Source organism: Podarcis bocagei (genome assembly GCF_964188305.1).
Source record: "Podarcis bocagei genome assembly, chromosome: 1".
In the NCBI taxonomy this organism is placed as follows: Eukaryota; Metazoa; Chordata; class Lepidosauria; order Squamata; family Lacertidae; genus Podarcis; species Podarcis bocagei.
Genome location: NC_138125.1, coordinates 18,332,565 through 18,353,364, shown reverse-complemented (window position 1 = coordinate 18,353,364; position 20,800 = coordinate 18,332,565). Strand labels below are relative to the sequence as shown.

At 45.5% G+C, this 20,800-nt stretch overlaps 1 protein-coding gene across 1 annotated transcript; it reads left to right on the top strand.

Annotated features, from left to right (window-relative positions):
* Positions 1-1,303: 1,303 nt before the first annotated feature.
* LOC308587391 (extracellular tyrosine-protein kinase PKDCC-like) lies at positions 1,304-13,935 on the top strand (the record flags this gene model as incomplete). The annotated part of the gene is made up of 7 exons (XM_081195023.1): positions 1,304-1,991; positions 4,921-5,043; positions 7,023-7,294; positions 9,871-9,950; positions 10,078-10,182; positions 10,516-10,692; positions 13,790-13,935. Exons 1-7 carry the CDS (start codon positions 1,503-1,505, stop codon positions 13,933-13,935), a joined length of 1,392 nt encoding a protein of 463 aa, XP_081051149.1. The 5' UTR covers positions 1,304-1,502.
* Positions 13,936-20,800: the final 6,865 nt, after the last annotated feature.

Genomic DNA, 20,800 nt, shown 5'->3' with positions numbered 1-20,800 from the left:
GTAGGCTTGGACAGGGGAGGGTACCTCAGGCTTCCTGGTGATAGTGGCGCCGTGCAATGCCGCATCTAAAAACTGACAACCCATGCGGATTATTATCATTATTACAGTGGACGCTCGGGTTGCAAACGTGATCCGTGTGGGAGGCATGTTCGCAACCCGCAGCGCCGCGTCTGCACATGCGAGGGTTGCGATTTGGCACTTCTGTGCATGCGCAAAGTGTGATTTAGTGCTTCTGCGCATGCACGACTGCCAAAACTCGGAAATAACCCGTGCCGGTACTTCCGGGTTTCAGCGGGTCAGTAACCCAAAAAAACACAACCTGAAGCGTCTGTAACCTGAGGTATGACTGTATTGCAAATTTATGTGGAAACGTTGAGAACTGAATTGAAGGTCAGAAACATGGGTGGAGAAATATAATTATGGCATGCTAATCACAGTGGCTTTTACATTTTTAAGCACTGAACGGAACTCCTGGAACTTTCCACTGCAGATACTTTTACTGCTGAAGATGCAATCTGCTCTCTCTTTGCCATGTGATCAAAGCTTCCAAGAAACCTTTCTCTGTTTTGAGCTAGACCTCAGAAAGCATCCAGAAATGCAGCCTAGACCACAGTTTAAGAACTTACCCTAGTGATTCCATGCTTACGAATGCAACAGTTTCTTTCTGTGGTTAACTGTACAGTGGTACCTCGGGTTACATACGCTTCAGGTTACAGACTCCGCTAACCCAGAAATAATACCTCAGGTTAAGAACTTTGCTTCTGGATGAGAACAGAAATCGCACGGTGGCAGCAGGAGGCCCCATTAGCTAAAGTGGTGCTTCAGGTTAAGAACAGTTTCAGGTTAAGAATGGACCTCTGGAACGAATTAAGTACTTAACCTAAGGTACCACTGTATATTGTGAATGAATCATTCAGCTCCATTTTTCTTCTTCTGTGCACGTGTGGCATGTTCTACGAAGGAGACCAGGCTCTGCATTGGCAGTGGGGCTCCAGGGTTTCAGGTAGGAGACATTCCCAGCCCTACGTAGAGACCCCTGGAATCGAACCCAGAAAGCTGCATACAAGCAGATACTAAATTAATAAGCCCTTCCCCGCACTGATTTCAGAGCCTCACCTATCGGATTTCAGCAGTCCTTGCCCCACTCCAAACTAAACTGGCCCTGAAATTCCCTGCCCAAATTCTGATGCCTGGATAGGAAGTTAGCTTGGTTAGAGCGTGATGCTGTTAACGCCGAGGGATTAGGTTCGATTCCCCCTGCCTATTCCTGCATTGCAGCGGGGTTGGACTAGATGATGCTCAGGTGTCCCTTCCAACTCTACCATTCTAGGAGAATCCCTCTGTTTTCTTCGCCTCCCGATTGGAGAAATGAGGCTCTCCAGGGGAGCTAGGCGGCGGCTTACTGCAGCAGACACGCCTCTGGGGAGGAACCTGACCCGGTTTCCCACGCGAGGCAGAGTCGAAACGCGGCACTGGACGCTCGCCTGTTCGGAGGCTGGGTCATGCGCTGCTGCCCGGACTCTGCTCTGCCGGCGCGGTCCGGGGCGCTCCTCGCGCTCCTGGCCGCCCCTGCTCTGCTCGCTTTGGCCCTCGTTGTCTCGGGCCCTTGGCAGCTGCTGGACTCCCCAATGCCCCCGAGCCTGAAGCGGGAGCTGGAGCAGCGGGAGGCGGATCTGCGGCGCTTGGCCGCGTCCGCACGGGCTGCTTGCGCCTTTTCTCCCGCCGCAGGCGCGTTGGGTTGCGCGGAGCTGAGCGGCGCGACGGGCGTGCGCTTGGTGGGCTCCGGGATCACCAAGCTGGTGCAGAGGGCTGTCCTGCCCCGCGGAGGAGGCCACGAGGTCGCCCTGAAGTCCGTGCACCCGGCCGGCCGCGACGTGAGCAGCTGCGCGCAACGCTACGCGCACCCGAGCGGCTGCTGCCGCCTGGCCGCTTACAAGCTGCTCAAGGAGATGGTTCTGCTGCAGAGCTTGGAGCATCCCGGCGTCGTCAAGGCACGTAGCACCGGGCTTGGGCAGGCAGGGGAACTCCGCAGGATTGAATAATCTGGGGGAGTAGCCCGGTGCGCGCCTTTGTGGTGCGATCCTATCTTGTTAGGATTGCAACCCGCATCGCAGGGGGTTGGACTAGGGTCCCTTACAATTTATGATTCTATGCTATGAAGCTTCACTGAAATCAGTTTGCGCTGGGATTAAGGCTGCTTTCCTGTGCGCACTTTCCGGCGAGGAAGCCCCACCGAGCAGAATGGAAACTGCTTCTGAGGAAGCGAATAGTAGATTATGGCAGGGGCCTAAGTGGAAATCGTACTTTAAACTCCCCACCGCTGTAATATCACTTGCGGTGGGTGACCTGTGATAACTCCCTGGGAAGGAAACGTCAATCTGTGCATGCTTAACTGTACTGTTATTTATTGTCCACGTGGCCCAGGACTTGAACTGTCACACTAAGAAATGTTATGGGACTGGGTGCTGTTCTGGCCTCAAACTTAACTGCACATTCCTTGGCATGTTTACTCGGATGCAATTGCCATTCTGTTCAATGGGGCTTACTCACAGATTTACATGGCAGCAAATCCCAAGTTCTGTGCATCTTACTTCCAAGGATTGTAGCTTGAATACATGTGTTCAATCATATTTTGCTGCAATGCTTTGCACTATTTCTGCATTTATTTATTTATATATTTATTTCATTCATACACCACCTTTGTCTCCCAAGGGTCTCAATGTGGTGTGTACATGACTCTCCTCCCCATTTCATATCATCCTCACAACAATCCTATGAGATAGGTTAGGTCAGTGTCCCAACCTTGAGTCCCCAGCTTTTTTTTGGACTACAATTCCCATCATCCCTAGCTAGCAAGACCAGCAGTCATGGATGATGGAAACTGTAGTCCGAAAACAGCTGGAGACCAAAGTTTGGGAAATACTGGGTTAGGCTAAGAGTTGGTGACCGGCCCAAGGAGCTTCATGGCTTGAGTGGTGATTTGAACCCTGCTTCTCCCAGGTCCCAGTCCAACACTCTTTGACCATTACGCCTTTAAATTGATTGCAACTGGATCCTAAATAGTTTTATCTTACATAGAACGAAGCAGTGTATACTTTTTAATTTTTTTAAAAAATGTGTTTAATTAGAAGAAGTGTTTTTTTGCTTTCCTCTAAGCCAGGCATGGCCAAACTTGGCTCTCCAGCTGTTTTGGGACTACAACTCCCATCATCCCTAGCTAACAGGACCAGTGGTCAGGGATGATGGGAACTGTAGTCGCAAAGTGGCTGGAGGGCCAGGTTTGGCCACCACTGCTCTAAGCAAAAGCGATTGCGATCGCAGTCTAAGCTGATGTAATTCCAAGTATTTCTGCCAGCTGAGTTTTGGAGCTGTTAAGAAGTGTTTCTCCCATCAAAGCACCTATACTGGCTTCAGCTGTTGTTGAAGGGTGTGTTCTCTCTTTTAAGTGAGATAAGCCTGTGATAATTGCTTATGGAGGTTATGAAGACAATGTTGTCTCCTGTGATCTGCCGCTTCCCTTGTTCCTCCTTAGTGCTCCACTTCCTGGTTGTTTCTTCGCCAATTTGTACTTTATTAAAGAGGAACAAACCTTCCCATGAATTACTGTCTTGAAATGTCTAGACTTAGATTGCCTTTCTTCTGGGCCACTTTCCTCTTTCTCCCAGGGTAAGTAGAAGGCAGATCTGGATCTGCAACAGATCTCTGTGTGCACTGGAGTAATCACCAAAGCTACCTGACTCCTAATAGTTGAACAATAATGTTGTTCAACTGCACACTTAATGGCTGCTCTTGGATTTGCAGCAGTTGACAGAGGGAAAATCCTTCTGAAACAGTGGTTCCCAAACCACCACCACCACTTGAAAATTGCTGAAGATCTTGGCGGACCTTTTAATGGGTTTTCTGCCTGTTATAATGACAACTGGTAATGCGTTTTGTTAGGTGCAGCATGATTTTGAATGGCGTTTCCCACGATTTTTATTTTCTTGTGTTCCAATCCTGTAGAATATCAGACACAATAAGAAATAATGAAATGTAATATGAGAAGTTAAAAGAAGCAATGGAAACACAATTAAAAATCAAGATGAATATTTAATGTGCCTCACCCACCATTCATAGCAGCTGCTGCTCTTCACAGACACACCATTGACCACACCACCAAATGACGCTCACCACTCGGGGTCCATGGACCACAGTTTGGGAACACCTGTTTTATACTCTTCAAACCTTAGTACTAGTAGCCAACTTACAGAACTCAGTTGGTGATGATCACTAGCTGCAATCCTAAACCCATTTACCTGGGAATAAGCCCCACTGAACTCAGTGAGGTGCACTTCCCAGTAGACTTGGTTAGGCTTGCAGCCTTAAATGGTTGTGTATTCCTCCAGCCTCCCCCCAAAGAGATACGGACTGCAGGCTTGCGGGGGGGGGGGGGGGATGGGAAATGTTTAATCACAAACATACCTTAGATAAGTGAAGCTCTTACATCTGCATCCTGTAAACTCTTTCTTGGTTCAATTATTGTTAATGACCTGACAGAGCTCATTAGGGGGTGGGGAGGGAAAAGCCATGGAAAAGGTACCTCTCTGGAATTGAAATTACTCTTGGCTAGGTTAATGGTAAATAAACATCAATGGGAATGCACTGTTCTTTGGGCGGTATAAACATTCAACTTCAAAATGCAGACTAATGAATGTTATGGTTTCCTATCCAGTACTATCAGCATGCTTGAAACCACAACCACATAGGAATATTCCCACTGTGGAATCTCCTAAGACCTGTTGAGGGTGTCCCTCTACCCCTCTGCAAAGATCTGAATTCCCCGATTCTGCAAAACACACACAGATCTTATCTTTCATCCAGCTGTTTCCAGCATTTACATCTATAGTAACACGGCAATCTGTGCATTTCCTCTTTTGACAGTTGCGCGGTCAGTGCTATGATCCTAGCTTAGTTCCTGAAATGAAGGTGGTCACCGTTTTGGAGTTGGGTGTTCCCCTGGAGATGATTCAACTTCTGCAGACCCCCTGGGAGGAGAGATTTAAAGTAAGAAAACAAAAACAAGGAGAGCTCATTTCATTCAAAGACCCTAGGACTCTGGTTGAGGGCAGATGGGACTGATACTGATCATCATCTTCTCTGTTTGCTGATGAGAAGTCTTTCGAATAAACTTGCTCTGATTATTATTTTTTAAATTGTAATTCACCTGTATCCCACATCACTAATGATGGTCTTAAAAAGTCTCAAATAGTTTGATAAAATGAACCTGGGAACGACTGTTTGACCTTAAACTATAATCCAAGAAAATGATCTTCACCCAGGTTTGTTATGAAAACGAACCCTCCCCTCACTGACCAGAGTAAAAGTGTCCTTTTACTCCTTATAGGAAGCTGCAGTGTGTGGACTATTTGTCCATTTAGCTTCAGTATTACCTACTCTGACTGGCAACAGCTCTCCAGGATCTTGGGCAGAGACATTATACAGAATAAGGTGGGGGAAGAAGAAGAGGGGGGGAGAGAAGGGGGAGGGGGGTTGTTGGGGTGGTAATATTTAATATGTTTGTGGGGGTTTATGCCAGTGTCACTTGAGTAGGTTCTCTGTTCATTTATGTAATATGTATATGTATATGCACACATACACAAATAATAATAATAACAACAACAATAATAAATTTTATTTATACACCGGCAGAGCTGGGCTCTAGGCGGCTGACACCAATAAAATCACAGTAAAAACATAATGGGGGGGCACTCAATTTAAAATACAGGATAAAATGCAGTCTCATTTTAAAAGTAGCTGATAGATCAAGACCATGAGGGGAGGGAAACATAAGGGTCAGACTGAGTCCAAACCAAAGGCCAGGCGGAACAGCTCTGTCTTGCAGGCCCTGCGGAAAGAAGTCAAGTCCTGCAGGGCCCTAGTCTCTTGTGACAGAGCGTTCCACCAAGTCGGGGCCAGTACTGAAAAGGCCCTGGCCTTAGTTGAGACCAATCTAGCCCCTTGCAACCTGGGACCTCCAAAATGTTGTCATTTGTGGACCTTAAGGTCCTCCGCGGGGCATACCGGGAGAGGTATGCATACATCTTTCTTGGTAGTGAGAAAGGTTGGGGGGTAGGGCATGGTTGGGAATCTTTAGTTGGCTGCAGTGTTTGTGGGGTCTGGTGTCATGACCATCAGGCCATCTGCGAAGAGCCCTGATTTATAGGTTTTGCCTTTTATTACCACTCCCTTGAAGTCAGGAGCTGCCCGGATTCGGATTGCTAGGGGTTCAAGGGCCAGGATGTACAGAAAGGGGCAAGAGTGGGCACCCTTGTTTTGTGCCTCTTCGTATTGCTATGGTATTAGAGTCCATACCATTGACCCTACATTTTGCTGAAGCTTGGGAGTAAATTTGTTTAAGGGTTTGTAGGAAGTTGGGGCCAAATTCCATGTTGGTTAATACTGCTAACAGGAATTCCCATTCTAAACAATCAAAGGCTTTAAGGGTGTCTAGGGACATAATCGTCAGTGGGAGTTTGGTTGTTTTTGCTGTGTTCGATCAGGACTCAGTGATTTCCTGATGTGGCCAGGGAGATAAAGGTAAAGGGACCCCTGACCATTAGGTCCAGTCGTGACCGACTCTGGGGTTGCGGCGCTCATCTCGCTTTATTGGCCGAGGGAGCCGGTGTACAGCTTCCGGGTCATGTGGCCAGCATGACTAACCCGCTTCTGGCGAACCAGAGCAGCGCACGGAAACACCATTTACCTTCCCGCCGGAGCGGTACCTATTTATCTACTTGCACTTTGACGTGCTTTCGAACTGCTAGGTTGGCAGGAGCAGGGACCGAGCAACGGGAGCTCACGCCGTTGGGGGGATTCGAACTGCCGACCTTCTGATTGGCAAGTCCTAGGCTCTGTGGTTTAACCCACAGCGCCACCTGCATGCCTAAGGAGATAGATTTTATGAAATAAATAATGTTAGCCACCCCTTTTCCATTTGTTTGGATGCTCCCAGCCAATAAAAGTGTATTCACCTTCTCTTTCAGCTTTGCCTGGAGCTGGCTGAGCTGCTCCATTACTTGGCCAAGTCTCCTCTGGGTTCCCTGGTCCTCCTGGATTTCCAGCCCAGGCAGTTTGTCATGGTGAACGGGGTCCTCAAAGTCGCAGACCTGGATGACGTGAGCACTGAGGAGTTGTCCTGCGAAGGGGATGGGGACTGCACCCTGGAATTCCCCACCAAAAGCTTCTCTCTCAGGTGTTCTGCGCAGGGGAAGTGTGAAGGAATAAATGAGAAAAGGAACCTCTTCAATGCTTACCGGTACATTGGGTGATTTATTTTTAAATGCCCCCCCAGAACCAGCACCCTGAATTTCACAGTGCTGCTATGTTTTAATGATTGTGTGATTTGTGCCTTCTTTTTATTGAGAATCCACTTTGGACAACTCCTTTTTGGGGGCAAAAAGTTAGGGTTAATAGCATTTAATTGCATGTGTAATATGATTATTTAACCGTTAAAGCATGACTCGAACGAAAGAGCCGTATCCACATGTACCAAAGTTTCTGTGTACTCATCAAAGCATCCCCCAACTTCCCACCCAATTGGTTGGGAAACTCCTAAGGACTTCACAACCTCTTTCTCCCGTGACTGCCTTTACCAGGAAGCAACATGCAGAGGTTGCATCAGGCAGCGGAGTCTAGAAATGCCACTTTCATTCATAAGAATGAGTGAGACAAAAGAGAATAAAAGGCTACGCTCTCAATAAGGCCTGCTTCCAAGTTTAAAGTAGGTGGAGCTCACAACCTCATAGGCCACATGGGGAAGCCTATGTTGGCATGCACCCAAGGAAACGGGGGCAATTGGCAGGCCCCCAGCTGGCTCCAGTCCACTGGCCGGTGTGCCAGACAAACTCCGGTCCTTGGTGCAGCATAAATCTGCGGCCCAGGCTTTAGAAGACTGAGCACGCTATTCAGCAGAGAAAACGCAAACAGAAGTGGCACGAGAGGCTGTGTGAGCATATTTACAAGCAGGTTTATTTAGCGTAGATCAGGACAAAAGGAAACATGTCTGATCTCCTTCGTATCCAAAGCAAAACAGCAAAGCTATACACAAACGGAAGTTCCCAGCATACTGTGCTGGAATGTAAACAGACATGTGACATGCAACAATTCCACACGTCTGTCCCTTAAGGTGGAACGGAATTCTCAACAGCCTAGTGGACCTAATGGAAGTTCCCTATGCCTGCCATAGCTCTTCCGTGTTACTACACTGTGTATCTGCATCCATCTCCCCAGACAGGGTACAATTGGCAGAGGCTAATGTTGTCTAATTCTGCTGGAAGAGGGCATGTGCTAGTCAGAAGCTCCATAAACGGCCTCAGTCCTGTATACCTGAAGGCGTGTCTCCACCCCCATCATTCAGCCTGGACACTGAGATCCAGCGCCAAGGGCTTTCTGGTGGTTCCCTCATTGCAAGAAGTGAGGTTACAGGGAACCAGACAGAGGGCCTTCTCGGTAGTGGCGCCTGCCCTGTGGAAGATGTGAAGGAATTAAGCAGCTATCTTATCTTTAAAAGACATTTGAAGGCAGCCCTGTTTAGGGAAGTTTTTAATATTTAATGCTGTATTGTTTTTAACACTCGATTGGAAGCCGCCCATTGTGGCTGGGGAAACTCAGCCAGATGGGCGGGATAGAAATACTAAATTATTATTATTATTATTATTATTATTATTATTATTATTATTATATGGCCAGCACCTGAGAAGCAGTGTAAATCTGAAGAGCAGATTTCAGCAGATTCGAAGGGAAGGCGAACCTTAAGTCAATGACTAAATTTTATCAGTTAGGCAAACTGATTCTGTTCTGCCAGAGGCTAGTTCAGCTCTACGCTCTACGCGGGGCTGCCCTTGAAGCTGTCCCAGAAACTCCAGCGGGTACAGAATGCTGCAGCGAGGCTCCTCACAGGGTCTCTGCCATGGGAGCATATTCATCCAGTGCTTTTCAAGCTGCACTGGCTCCCGGTGGAGTACAGGGTCAGATTTAAGGTGCTGCTTTTGACCTTTAAAGCCCTTCACGGCCTAGGACCCTCGTACCTACGGGACCGCCTCGCCTGGTATGCCCCACGGAGAGCCTCAAGGTCCATAAATAACAACACCCTAGTGGTCCCAGGCCCTAAGGAAGTTAGATTGGCTTCAACCAGAGCCAGGGCCTTTTCAGCACTGGCCCCAACTTGGTGGAACGCTCTGTCTCATGAGACCAGGGCCCTGCAGGATCTGATCTCTTTCCGCAGGGCCTGTAAGACAGAGTTGTTCCGCCTGGCCTTTGGATTGGAGCCAATTTGATTCCCTCCGCCCCCTTTTTCTTTTTTCTTTTCCTTCTCCTGCAATGAGGCTCCATTTTAATATTTTAATGTTCCATTATTTTAATGTTGTATTTTATTTTTGTTTTTAAGTTGTAATCACTCATCTTGTTTTTATTATTGCTTGTAAGCCGCTCTGAGCCCGGCCTTGGCTGGGGAGGGCGGGGTATAAATAAAAAATTATTATTATTATTATTATTATTAGTTCGTGTCCCACTACAGTAGCCAGATGCAGGAGAGGCCAGTGATCCTGCACCTTCAATGGTTTCCATGCAAGCTGCATCTGCTGTAATTGCCTCTTCAGTGCAACTATTATATTTGCAGGGGCCTCGCCCTCTGCAACTATCAGAGGTGCATCTGGCCAGCCTAGGAAATTTTTTGCTTGCTTTCAGATCATAAACCAAGCCTTCAAAATTGGGAGAGATGAGATTCAAAACATGTAGGATGTTAACAACACATGACTCTTAATTGCCTTGTGCTGTATGGAAAATCTTTGACACAGAATTTTAAGATTTTAAAATAGATGTGTTTATTTGCAGGTATTTCTTCACTTATCTCCTGCCACATACTGCACCTTTCGTTTTGCAACCCATTCTGAAGGATATCCTGAATGCCACAGGTACATTCTAATGGGAATTGGTTTGTTTGTTTGTTTGTTTGTTTGTTTGTTTTAAAAAAAGTTTTAATGAAGAGCTGCTCTTAATCGCCTTCTTTAAATCATTCCCCCTCCTCTTCTGTAATTGTAGGTGATTTGCAATACGGAACAAATGAAACCCTGAGAGCTTTTCAGAGAGTTTTGCATTTATACAAGTCTGGACTTTATCTGCAGAAAAAGCCTTCTCAGTTGAAAGGTACATTATTTCACACAATAGACTCTTACGGGCTTTACATAATGGTTGGATCTCAGTGGGGGAACAGCAGTTCAGTGGGGTGCCAGCACAACTCACATTCGTTGCCTGTGAGGTGGGGTGGAGTCGCTTGGTGATTGGCATTGTCCTCTAAGAGAAGGACAGTATGTTCCGGGCTGCCTTTCTGTTGAGATGAGATTCGCAGCTGATCTGCTAGGGAAGAGCACCGAGAAAGGCACCGTTTCCTGTTTTTCCCGCTGACTGCCAAATCTGAAATATCTCTCTGTTTCCAGCTGCGTACATAATTGTATCACCTTGTCTCTTCCCCTTTCCAAGACTACATTGCCTTAAAGGGCTTCCACAGCAGGGATACAGAGGACTACAAGTGCTGGCCATCCTATCGCCACTTGGGGTGCATGCTCTCTGTTCACAACGAAGAGGAAGCTGCCGCCATTTGCAGCTCCCATCCTCAGTGCCAACATTTCTTCATCACTCTGCAGACAACGTGGACAGGTGAGAGGAAGTGACATAATATTGCTAAGAAGCGCCAATCATCTCCCCCACCCCCCACCCCAACTTCTTCTTCTTTTAAAAAAAGAAAAAAGAAAGAAAAATGCTGTAGTTATTCTAGAACACAGGATCCAGTAACCTATTCTAGGTGACACATTCAAGATTCACTTAAAATACAGGTAAGCTTCCTTGCAGTTCCCTTTAAGTTACCTGTTATACCTTCCTCTGTGTTCATGCAGTTGTTCAAATTAAAGCTCTGCCAGTCCTCGTTTTGTTTTGTTTTTTCTAAATTTGCAGGCTGCAAATTTGATGAAAGCAGCTCACAGGAGAACAGCAGTGCTAAGCAGTGGATCATTACAGCAGCAATAAAATACTAAATAATTTAGAAACATAAACGGGCGACTCTACAGATAACTCCATTTTAAAGCTTATATTGGGCTATTTTCTTCTTCTCGTACCTCCAATCCAGAGTTGCATCTCTTTCCATTTGTTGTCATAATTATTTTTGATCCGGATCTTCATCGTTAAACAGCTTCTATATCTTCCAACCAGTGACAGGGCAAAGTAATCCGCTTGTTATGCATCGGCTCTTGTCTGAATGCCTCAGGGGTATTTCGAGATGAAAGAGCACTGCTCTTTTAATTACAACAATGATATTTAGGATATTCTTTTTATCTACCTATATCCCCAGACCAACAAATTTTCCCAAATGCCCTGTAATTAGCACTGATTATAGCCTTTCATTGAAGGCAGCTAGTGGGTGCGTGTGCAACCAGGCAGATATATCTTATACCATCAATTATCCTATTTTAGCTGACACGTCTGCAGCTATCTAAGCTATTACCCTTAATGTGAATAATGAAGGATGCAGATTGAAGCAAACCAGCCATTGTAGTTAAGGATAGAGGGGGGAACAGTTACTGTTTGCAAGTCTCCGAAGTGTGGAATGCCCCACTCCCAATTTTACATGCCCCTACTTCTTGTTGTTGTTTAGTCATTTAGTCGTGTCTGACTCTTCGTGACCCATGGACCAGAGCACGCCAGGCACTCCTGTCTTCCACTGCCTCCTGCAGTTTGGTCAGACTCATGCTGGTAGCTTCGAGAACACTGTCCAACCATCTTGTCATCTGTCGTCCTCTTCTCCTTGTGCCCTCAATTTCCCCCAACAACAGGGTCTTTTCCAGGGAGCCTTCTCTTCTCATGAGGTGGCCAAAGTACTGGAGCTTTAGCTTCAGGATCTGTCCTTCCAGTGAGCATTCAGGGCTGATTTCCTTAAGAATGGAGAGGTTTGATCTTCTTGCAGTCCACGGGACTCTCAAGAGTCTCCTCCAGCACCATAATTCAAAAGCATCAATTCTTCGGCAATCAGCCTTCCCTACTAGCTCTTCCTTTTGGATGCCCCCCCCCCCATGCATACAGCACAAATAGCTGTGGGCAAGGAGCTTGCACAATCAGGGCTTTGGATCTTATGGAAGTATTTGCATAGAATCATAGAGTTGAATGGGACCCCAAGGGTCATCTAGTCCAACCCTCTGCAATGCAGGAATCTCGGCTCAAGCAATCCATGGCCACCCAACCTCTGCTTACAAACCTCCAAGAGAGTCTACCACCTACCAAGAGAGACCATTCCATTTCTGTTACTGCCGAACGTTTTTCGAAATGTTTAGTCAGAATCTCCTTTCTTGTAACTTGAAGCCACTGGTTCGGGTCGTAGCCTCCAGAGCACGAGGGGGGGAAAGCTTGCTTCATCTTCCATGTTAAGATATTTACCTCTTTTCCAGGCTAAGCGTACCCAGCTCCTTCAACCATTCCTCATAAGGCCTGGTTTCCGGACCCTTGATCATCTTGGTTGCCCTCCTCTGCACACGTTCCATGCACATCCTTCCCTGCAGTTGTTCGCATTGTGCGCATGAACGCTAGGAGACGGAGAACACAGCACAGCCCTGCTCACCCGTTGGGTATTACCTGGGGGTGGAACACCTGAGTATATGGATTGATTCAATTTATATCCAGCGCTTCCTCCCCCAAGGAGCCCAAGGCAACCAATATATACAATTTAAAAGCAGAAATGGAGCAAAAAAAAAAAAAGGCATTTTAAAGCAATTACACTAAAAAAAATGCTTTCACCCAATGATCTCGAGGTTGCCAGGAACAGTATTCTTCAGCCACCAAATTACTGGGAAAACAGGAGTGTTTTCAAACTCCTCTTGAAAGTTAATAATGATGGAGACAGTGCATTTCATCATGGTGGGCATTCCACAACTAGGGAAACACCGCTGCGAAGACTTTCAGCACCACCAACAAGACCTCGCCTGCTGAATGTAGGGTCTGAGATGGTTGGGCTTGCTGGTTGGAAGGTCGGCATTTCGAATCCCCTCGACGGGGTGAGCTCCCGGTGTTCAGTCCCAGCTCCTGCCCACCTAGCAGTTTGAAAGCACGTCAGAGTGCAAGTAGATAAATAGGTACCGCTCCGGTGGGAAGGTAAACGGCGTTTCCATGCGCTGCTCTGGTTAGCCAGAAGCGGCTTAGTCATGCTGGCCACATGACCCAGAAGCTGTTTGCAGACAAACACTGGCTCCCTCGGCCTATAGAGCGAGATGAGCGCCGCAACCCCAGAGTTGTCCATGACTGGACCTAATGGTCAGGGGTACCTTTACCTTTATATACCTTTATGTCAGTACTTGTACCTTGAATTGGTCCCAATAGTTCACTGACAGCCAGTTCAGTGCTTTCAGAGCTATAGTCCTATCAGGCTGCACCACTCAGCAAGCTAACTATAGATAGCTGCCACTTTGAGATTTGTCACTGATGGTGGTGATCTATACAGTCAATATTGAGCACACCTTGGTGAGGACAGGTTCCAGTCACCATGGGAGAGGATTGCAGCGAATGCAACATGGACATTGGCTTGTAATAGTAGAGGCTGCGGGAGATGTTGCAGGAATTCCTTACATCTTAGACTGGACGTCTTGCTTTCTCTTTCTGGGATGCTTTTACATTTCCAGTGTTATCATTTAACCTCAGCCCATGTTGCAACTTTTACAGATCTTGATTTGTTCTCCCACCCCCCACCCCTTCTCAAAATTATTTTCTCCTTCAGGAAGGCCACTTGCTTTGTTTCGAAGCAACTTGAGTGAATTAATTCCAGGCGGCGACAGAGTGGTTTATGTTAAGCGATCTGCAGCGTCAAAGACAAGCCTCTTACAAGGAGACTGGGAGAATACGGAGCTCTCGGACAAGGAATAATCAAGAGTTGATGATGTGCTTCATTTCTGCTTCGCGATCTTTCTCTGGGACTTCTCAAGTTAATGGGTGGCATTTGAATGATCAAAGCAAACCTTCCTTTTTCATAAGATGGAATAACCTGGACAAGTTGTTTACATGATCCCAGGCACAATGGTCAGAAATGTGCACAACTTGATCTAAAGCCTTATAATGGATTGGCAGCAGCTGTGTCAGCCAAGCAGTAGTTGTTACCATGAAATTACCTTGTTGTGCCAGCTCTATGTGGCTGTATCAGTCCAGCTGGGAACAGGCATAGATGGAAGCAGGCTGTTATGCAAACAGTTCCTGTCCCAGATAACAGTTTTTGTTCCCAACAGACCTGCAAGTAGATGGTCTCCTCTGAAATGTCTGACCAGCACTGTTCAGCTCTTTTAGGTTTCCTGGCTGCCATCTTCTTTTGGCTGTAGGGATCATTGCAGACTCAGGGTGTGCCCAAGTGTCTTAAAGTTTATTTATAAGTACACAGGTCCACCTAGGCTCAAACACTCCCAGCAGCAAATTCTACTGTTTCACAACAGCTCTCCTGAGAGAAAGCTCAACTCCCAGTGCTTTCCAGAACTCCAAAGTCCGCAAAATTCTCCCTGCCTCTCCATCTGAAATTCCTAAATCTAGTGTGTCCTTTTTCGCGGACACACATATTCAGATCTAGATTACATCAAGGGTAGGTATGCCTTCTGCCAAGATGTTTGTACCCTGACATTCTTGACTAGTTATGAGCTATTGATCTCTTAATTTCCCTGGCAAGAAATGCCTGTCTTAAAGGAACATTACAGTAGCCTTTGTGACTCCATTAACTTCCCAACACATGAAAACACACCCCTTTCTTAAATACAACAATATATCGGACAAATGATTGTTTCACTATAGCCAGTAAAGAGGAAAGAAAAAGGGATACGTATTTCATTTTTGGATACAGAGTCTCTGTTGGTGGTTTTGGTTTGATGTACAGCTTTTATTTCTAAGTATCAACCTTGGAGGTTTTTTCAGTGTTACTTTCAGTGAAAGAAATCCCGCTGAGCAAAATGTTCAAACTAATTATGTATAAAAAGCATGTATTATATAAAGGGATTGCTTTTTTCTTCCCTCTGAAAACAGATTGCAGTTCATTTCTTTTTTAATGGTTATCATGTCTTATGTTAAAAAGCTACTATGAAGTGTTGGCCAAAAGCCTATCCTCACAAGTTATTGGCTGACTTGACATGATGTCATGGAATGTCCATGAACATTCTGACTTCTTAAGAAAGAAATCAGGTCTGTTTCACTTGTTAGCATCTCAAGTCAGGGATTTGTACATACTAACTATCTACACACCAAGGATGGAATGAAGGTAGATCAGGATCATTTGGTAGAACACTAGTCTTAATTTCCCTTGGCTGCTGAAGAGCAGTCTAAAATGTGTCATGGCTGCCAGAGAGCTGGGTGGCCCATATCCTTGACCTGTGCAAGTCTTTGCAGGAGGTAAGCAATAATTTTGGACTCTACCTTAAGTCTCTACCTTAAGTAATACTACTGAAAAATGAAGAAAACTTGGGGTAGCCGGAAGAGGATCATAAGCTCTATTCAGTTCTGGCACATGAAACAATTCCCATGCTCAGATTTCTTTAATTCTAAACCCGTCCCCTTTGCACAACGTTCTAGTAAAATAAAATTTTAAAAGCCTGAAGTGTATCCATCCCCTGCTGAAGTCAAAGGGACCCCCCTCTGAGTGAACAGAAATAGGCTTATATTGTAAGGAAAGCAAAGTGCTTAGCTGTGGTCGGCATTGAAAGCAGCCTGAAATGATTGTGGGCATATTACGGTGGTTGCTATGCTTTCACATGCAGAATGGTTCCTTGCAATACCTGTCAAGCGTAGGGGTGTCCATGTAGCCTTTGTAAGGTAGGTGAGACGTCAGGATGCTTGCTTGGAATGAGGGGAAACTTGAACGCATCGCCATCTTCTAACCGTCCCATTTTTCAGGCAAAACGAACACTGGCAACATAGCATAAAAACACAATCAAACGATATGCGATAATGCAGGCAATGAAGTACATTATGAGAATTTAAAGCTAAATTATAATATTACTGGAGCACGCACATACACACTACAAAATGCAGAGAACAGGAATATAATTATCTTCCACAGCATGGTCCCACACCCAATTATATCGGCCTTGGAGCAATACTTAAAAGTATAAGTCATACAGAGTAGACCCATTGAAATCAATGGCCTTGAATGCAGTGGCGTAGTGTGGGGGGTGCAGGGGGGGCCGGCCGCACCGGGCGCAACATCTGGGGGTTAGGGTTAGGGGGCGCAAATCCACGGGTTAGGGGGCACAAATTACTTGCCTTGCCCCGGGTGCTGACAACCCACGCTACGCCACTGCTTGAATGTTATGGCCAGCTTAAGACTTTAGCTTTCAGTGGGTTTACTGTAAGCAACGGGCTTGAGCCACATTTCAACCATACATTTAAAGCACTATGACACAGCTTTAAACCATCATGGCTTCCCTCAATGAATTCTGAGAGCTATAGTTTTATTAACGGAGCTGAGTGCCGCAGAGCTACAGTTCCCAATGTGGTTTAGCGATCAGTCCCTCTTCATAGGGGAATTGCATAGGGGAATCTGTGAGGGGGAATAGGGGGTCTCCTAGCAACCTACAGCTCCCAGAATTCTGTGGGGGAAGCCATGATTGTGGTGCCATAGTGCTTAAAGGTATGGTATGAATGTGGCCTTTGTTGTTGTTGTTCAGTCGTGTCCGACTCTTCGTGACCCCATGGACCATAGCACGCCAGGCACTCCTGTCTTCCACTGCCTCCCACAGTTTGGTCAAACTCATGCTGGTAGCTTTGAGAACACTGTCCAACCATCTCGTCCTCTGCCGTCCCCTTCTCCTTGTGCCCTCCATCTTTCCCAACATCAGGGAGTCTTGAGGATCCGTCCTTCCAGTGAGCACTCAGGGCTGATTTCCTTAAGAATGGATAGGTTTGATCTTCTTGCAGTCCATGGGACTCTCAAGAGTCTCCTCCAGCACCACAATCCAAAAGCATCAATTCTTCAGCGATCAGCCTTCTTTATGGTCCAGCTCTCACTTCCATACATCACTACTGGGAAAACCATAGCTTTAACTATACGGACCTTTGTTGGCAAGGTGATGTCTCTGCTTTAACCCAGATGGAGGTGGCAGTTACACAATTGTGCTGTTGCAATGTCTTAATTGGGAAACCCAGAGGCAACCCCCGGTGACTTCATGGCTAAGGCAAACTTTGAACCAAGAATTTTGCAGCTCACAGTTAAGAAAGGCCCACCTACACTCTTTTCACAGTGGCCAGCCACTTTTAACCCCTGTATGATGCCCTAGTTCTGTGTTGACCTGTCCGCTTGACTATAGGAGTAGGGAAAACTTTTTCAATAAATTTATCTGGAAAGGTCTTAAGATGGCATCCTGTGGAGTTACATAGCTATGAAGGTTTCAGCAATGCCTTGTTTGGACAGAGCGCTTAAATATTTGCCACTGTGCTGATGGCTAATGCAGATGAGAGAACTTTTGCTGATAAGGCCTCATTAACACTCGGCCGGGGGTCTTATCCCTTGCCATTGTTATGCAGTTGGCCTCAACTCAAATGCACAGCAGAAACCACTTTTCCTGGAGAGGAATCCATTAATGGCTATAGCCTATTTAGCACAAGGATGGTCCTTAGACTTAGATGGAAGAGGAGAGATTCTACCAGGGCTCAGCGCCTTTTGGCCTTTGTGATTCTGGCTACTGCAGGTTATGAAGAGATAATGAATTATCTTCCACACCTTTCAGTCCTGGGAGATAAAAGAACAACAACATGCTTCTCAAAAGAAAAAGAGAAAATGGAAGGTCAGCTCCTGGCTTCTTATCAGTCAAACTGAGGGGATGAAGCTAAGTCCTTAGGACCTAAGTCCTAAGCAAGTTTGTGAAGTAATATGTTCCACAGATTTCAGGAAATATTCCTCCATGTAAATATGTCCTGAAGGCCTCTGTTTTCGAAACTCAGTTTTGTAGTTGTTTTGCATTCAGAGGTGAACCTTAAAAATATTTTCTAGACCTAACTTCATCATCACTTTTAATTTGTATACCATCTTTCTATCTTACAATACTTAAGGCGGTTTACAAGCTGAAGAAACAAAGTGTACACCTTATAACAATTTAATGCAATACAAAAATGTAATAATAAAGCATAGCTTTAAAATAAACAACCTACATCAAATAAAGTAACATTCAACAATCATTAGAATAATATAGAATAATAATATCAGGATATAAAAATTAAACAGAAATCCACTCTTAACAATTACCATAAATAATTTCTAAACTACAATCAATAAAACAACGGCAAGCCACAGTGCATAAAATCAAAATATCTGTTAGCTTTTTTTTTTTAAGTAAGATGTGTTGGTGCATGAGAAAACTCTTAACACCCATGTTAGGTTTTTCTTTAGGCCAACCAAAATGTCACAAAATAGCATTCAAGTTTTTGAGTCCTGTAGATTATTAATTAAAAAAAAGAAAATCCACCCCTTTTCCCTTTCTCCCATCTTCTCTGTCCCATCTCTTTTCAACTTCTCCCCTACTCTGTTTCCCGCAGCCTCTCATTCTTAAAACGGGAACAAACTTGTGGCCCTGCAGATAGATGATGTTGTGATTTCAGGTCCCATCAACTCCAGCTAGCGTAGCCAGTGGTTATGGGCGTGATGGGATCTGTAGTCCAACATTGGGAGGGCCACAGGTTCTCCACCATTGTCTTAAAAACAACAGCCCCTTAAGTAAGACAGTGAAAAGAGTAATGGTGGTAACCAGTGGAGTGAGCCAGTTTATGTTGGGTACCGGCCCACTGTGGGTCCCACACTATCGGACTAATGGTGTAGGGAACACAGTTATTTTACGTATCACAATTAAGAAGCTAGTGGTGGTTTTGTCTTTCGAGTAACCTTGTTGCTTGGCTCCAACATGACACAACAGCTGGAGTCAGTTTTCTCTCCATGCTATCAACTTATCAGCTGTCCCAAGAGCCACCTTTGGAGATGAGTTTAGCATGGTGTTTGGAAACCACAGGGGACCAGCTGCAATGGAAACCATGTGTGGCTGGAAGAACAGTATTACTATGCAAAGTGCATCTTTGGAAAGATGTTGCTAGTAGAAGAAAAAGAACTGAGGGCTTTTAGGCAGCGGGGGCGGGGGGATGACATGTTATTAAAACCAGTTTTTAAAAAAAATAGTTCCAGATTACAGCAACAGAGATAAAGCAACACCAGCAAACAAAATACTGTGTGCTCCAAATCGCACTGAATTCTAAAAGAAAAGGACAAGAACAGATTAAAAAGTATTTACGCTCTGAGGTCACAGAGATAAGTAAAATCAAGGTATTTAGAGACTAGGTTCTCTATGATTGATTGATTGATTGATTGATTGATTGATTGATGATAGTCCTGTTCAGCTTTACTGGAGAGGGTGGAGGATCAGCCAACCCCGAAACCAGGCTGCTGACCAAGCTCATGAACACACAGCCCCTAGCAGTTCCATTACATAATTTTGGACTCTGGATTTATACAAACACACACACCCTCTTCAGTCTTTCGATCAGGCGTGAGGAACCTTTGGCCCTCCAGATGTTTCCCAATGACAACTCCCATTGGCCCCAGCAAGCATTAGTTCAGCAACATCTGGAGCGCCAGAGGTTCCCCTCACCTGCTTTAGATGAGCATTTCTGTACTTGCTTCAAAAAGTGGCAAGCCAGGCTTCCTGCTCATTTTGCTGAATGGGTCAACTGGCAATGAGACAGCTTCCGATTTGAGATTCAGTGGCTGGGGCCCAGTGGATCAGGGTGGAGCCCTAGGATAAACCCACCAGCACCTGGTAGATCAGGGGAAGAGCCAAACTGGCCTGGTGAAAATAGGAGCAGAGTGTAAAACAAAAGTTCTCATCTGAGCAGAGAATCACCACCATCCACAGTTCCGACTGCTCACTCTGAAATTGCACTTCCTTTCTTGGAGATATTGAAAGGATGCTGAAACTCTTAAAGCCTGGTATAATGCTCATTGGAAGCAAGCCTCATGATTTCTTACCTCTCTGGGTCCTGCGCTGACAAAAAGTGAGCTTTAGAGGTCCCTGTGAAAGCACAAGGGACTCTGATATATATGAATGCATTCCCAATAATTCCATTGCTAATGCCATATAATGTTCTTATGCAGCAATTCATGTGTCCCATTCTTTTCTACTGCTCCGTGGCTGTGGCCCAGCTTCCTCCCACCCTTAGATAGGGCAACATTTTGGATAACAGTCTTAAATCTGCAGAACTCCCCCTCCTGCCCACCGTAAGGCAGTTAAAAATGGCCTTAAATGCTTTTTCTTTCCCTTCACCCTCCCTTTTGCTTAGCGTCTGGCCAAGCTAGAGAGCTTGAAGAAACTTGTTCACCACTTTGAGATGTTTTGGTTGGCCCAAGAAAGTTATTACACTGCTGTGATTTAAAAGTCTGAACAAAATAATAATAATAACAAAATCAACTTTTACTTAGTGTTTAATAAAATAAAAAAATGCTCCTGTCAAGTATACAGTGGTACCTTGAGTTACATACGCTTCAGGTTACAGACTCCACTAACCCAGAAATAGTGTTTCAGGTTAAGAACTTTGCTTCAGGATGAGAACAGAAATCATGCTCCGGCGGCGCGGCAGCAGCAAGAGGCCCCATTAGCTAAAGTGGTGCTTCAGGTTAAGAACAGTTTCAGGTTACGGTAAGTACAGACCTCTGAAACAAATTAAGTACTTAACCCGAGGTACCACTGTACAAGCTTTTGAAGGTATTTCTACTCATTTCTTT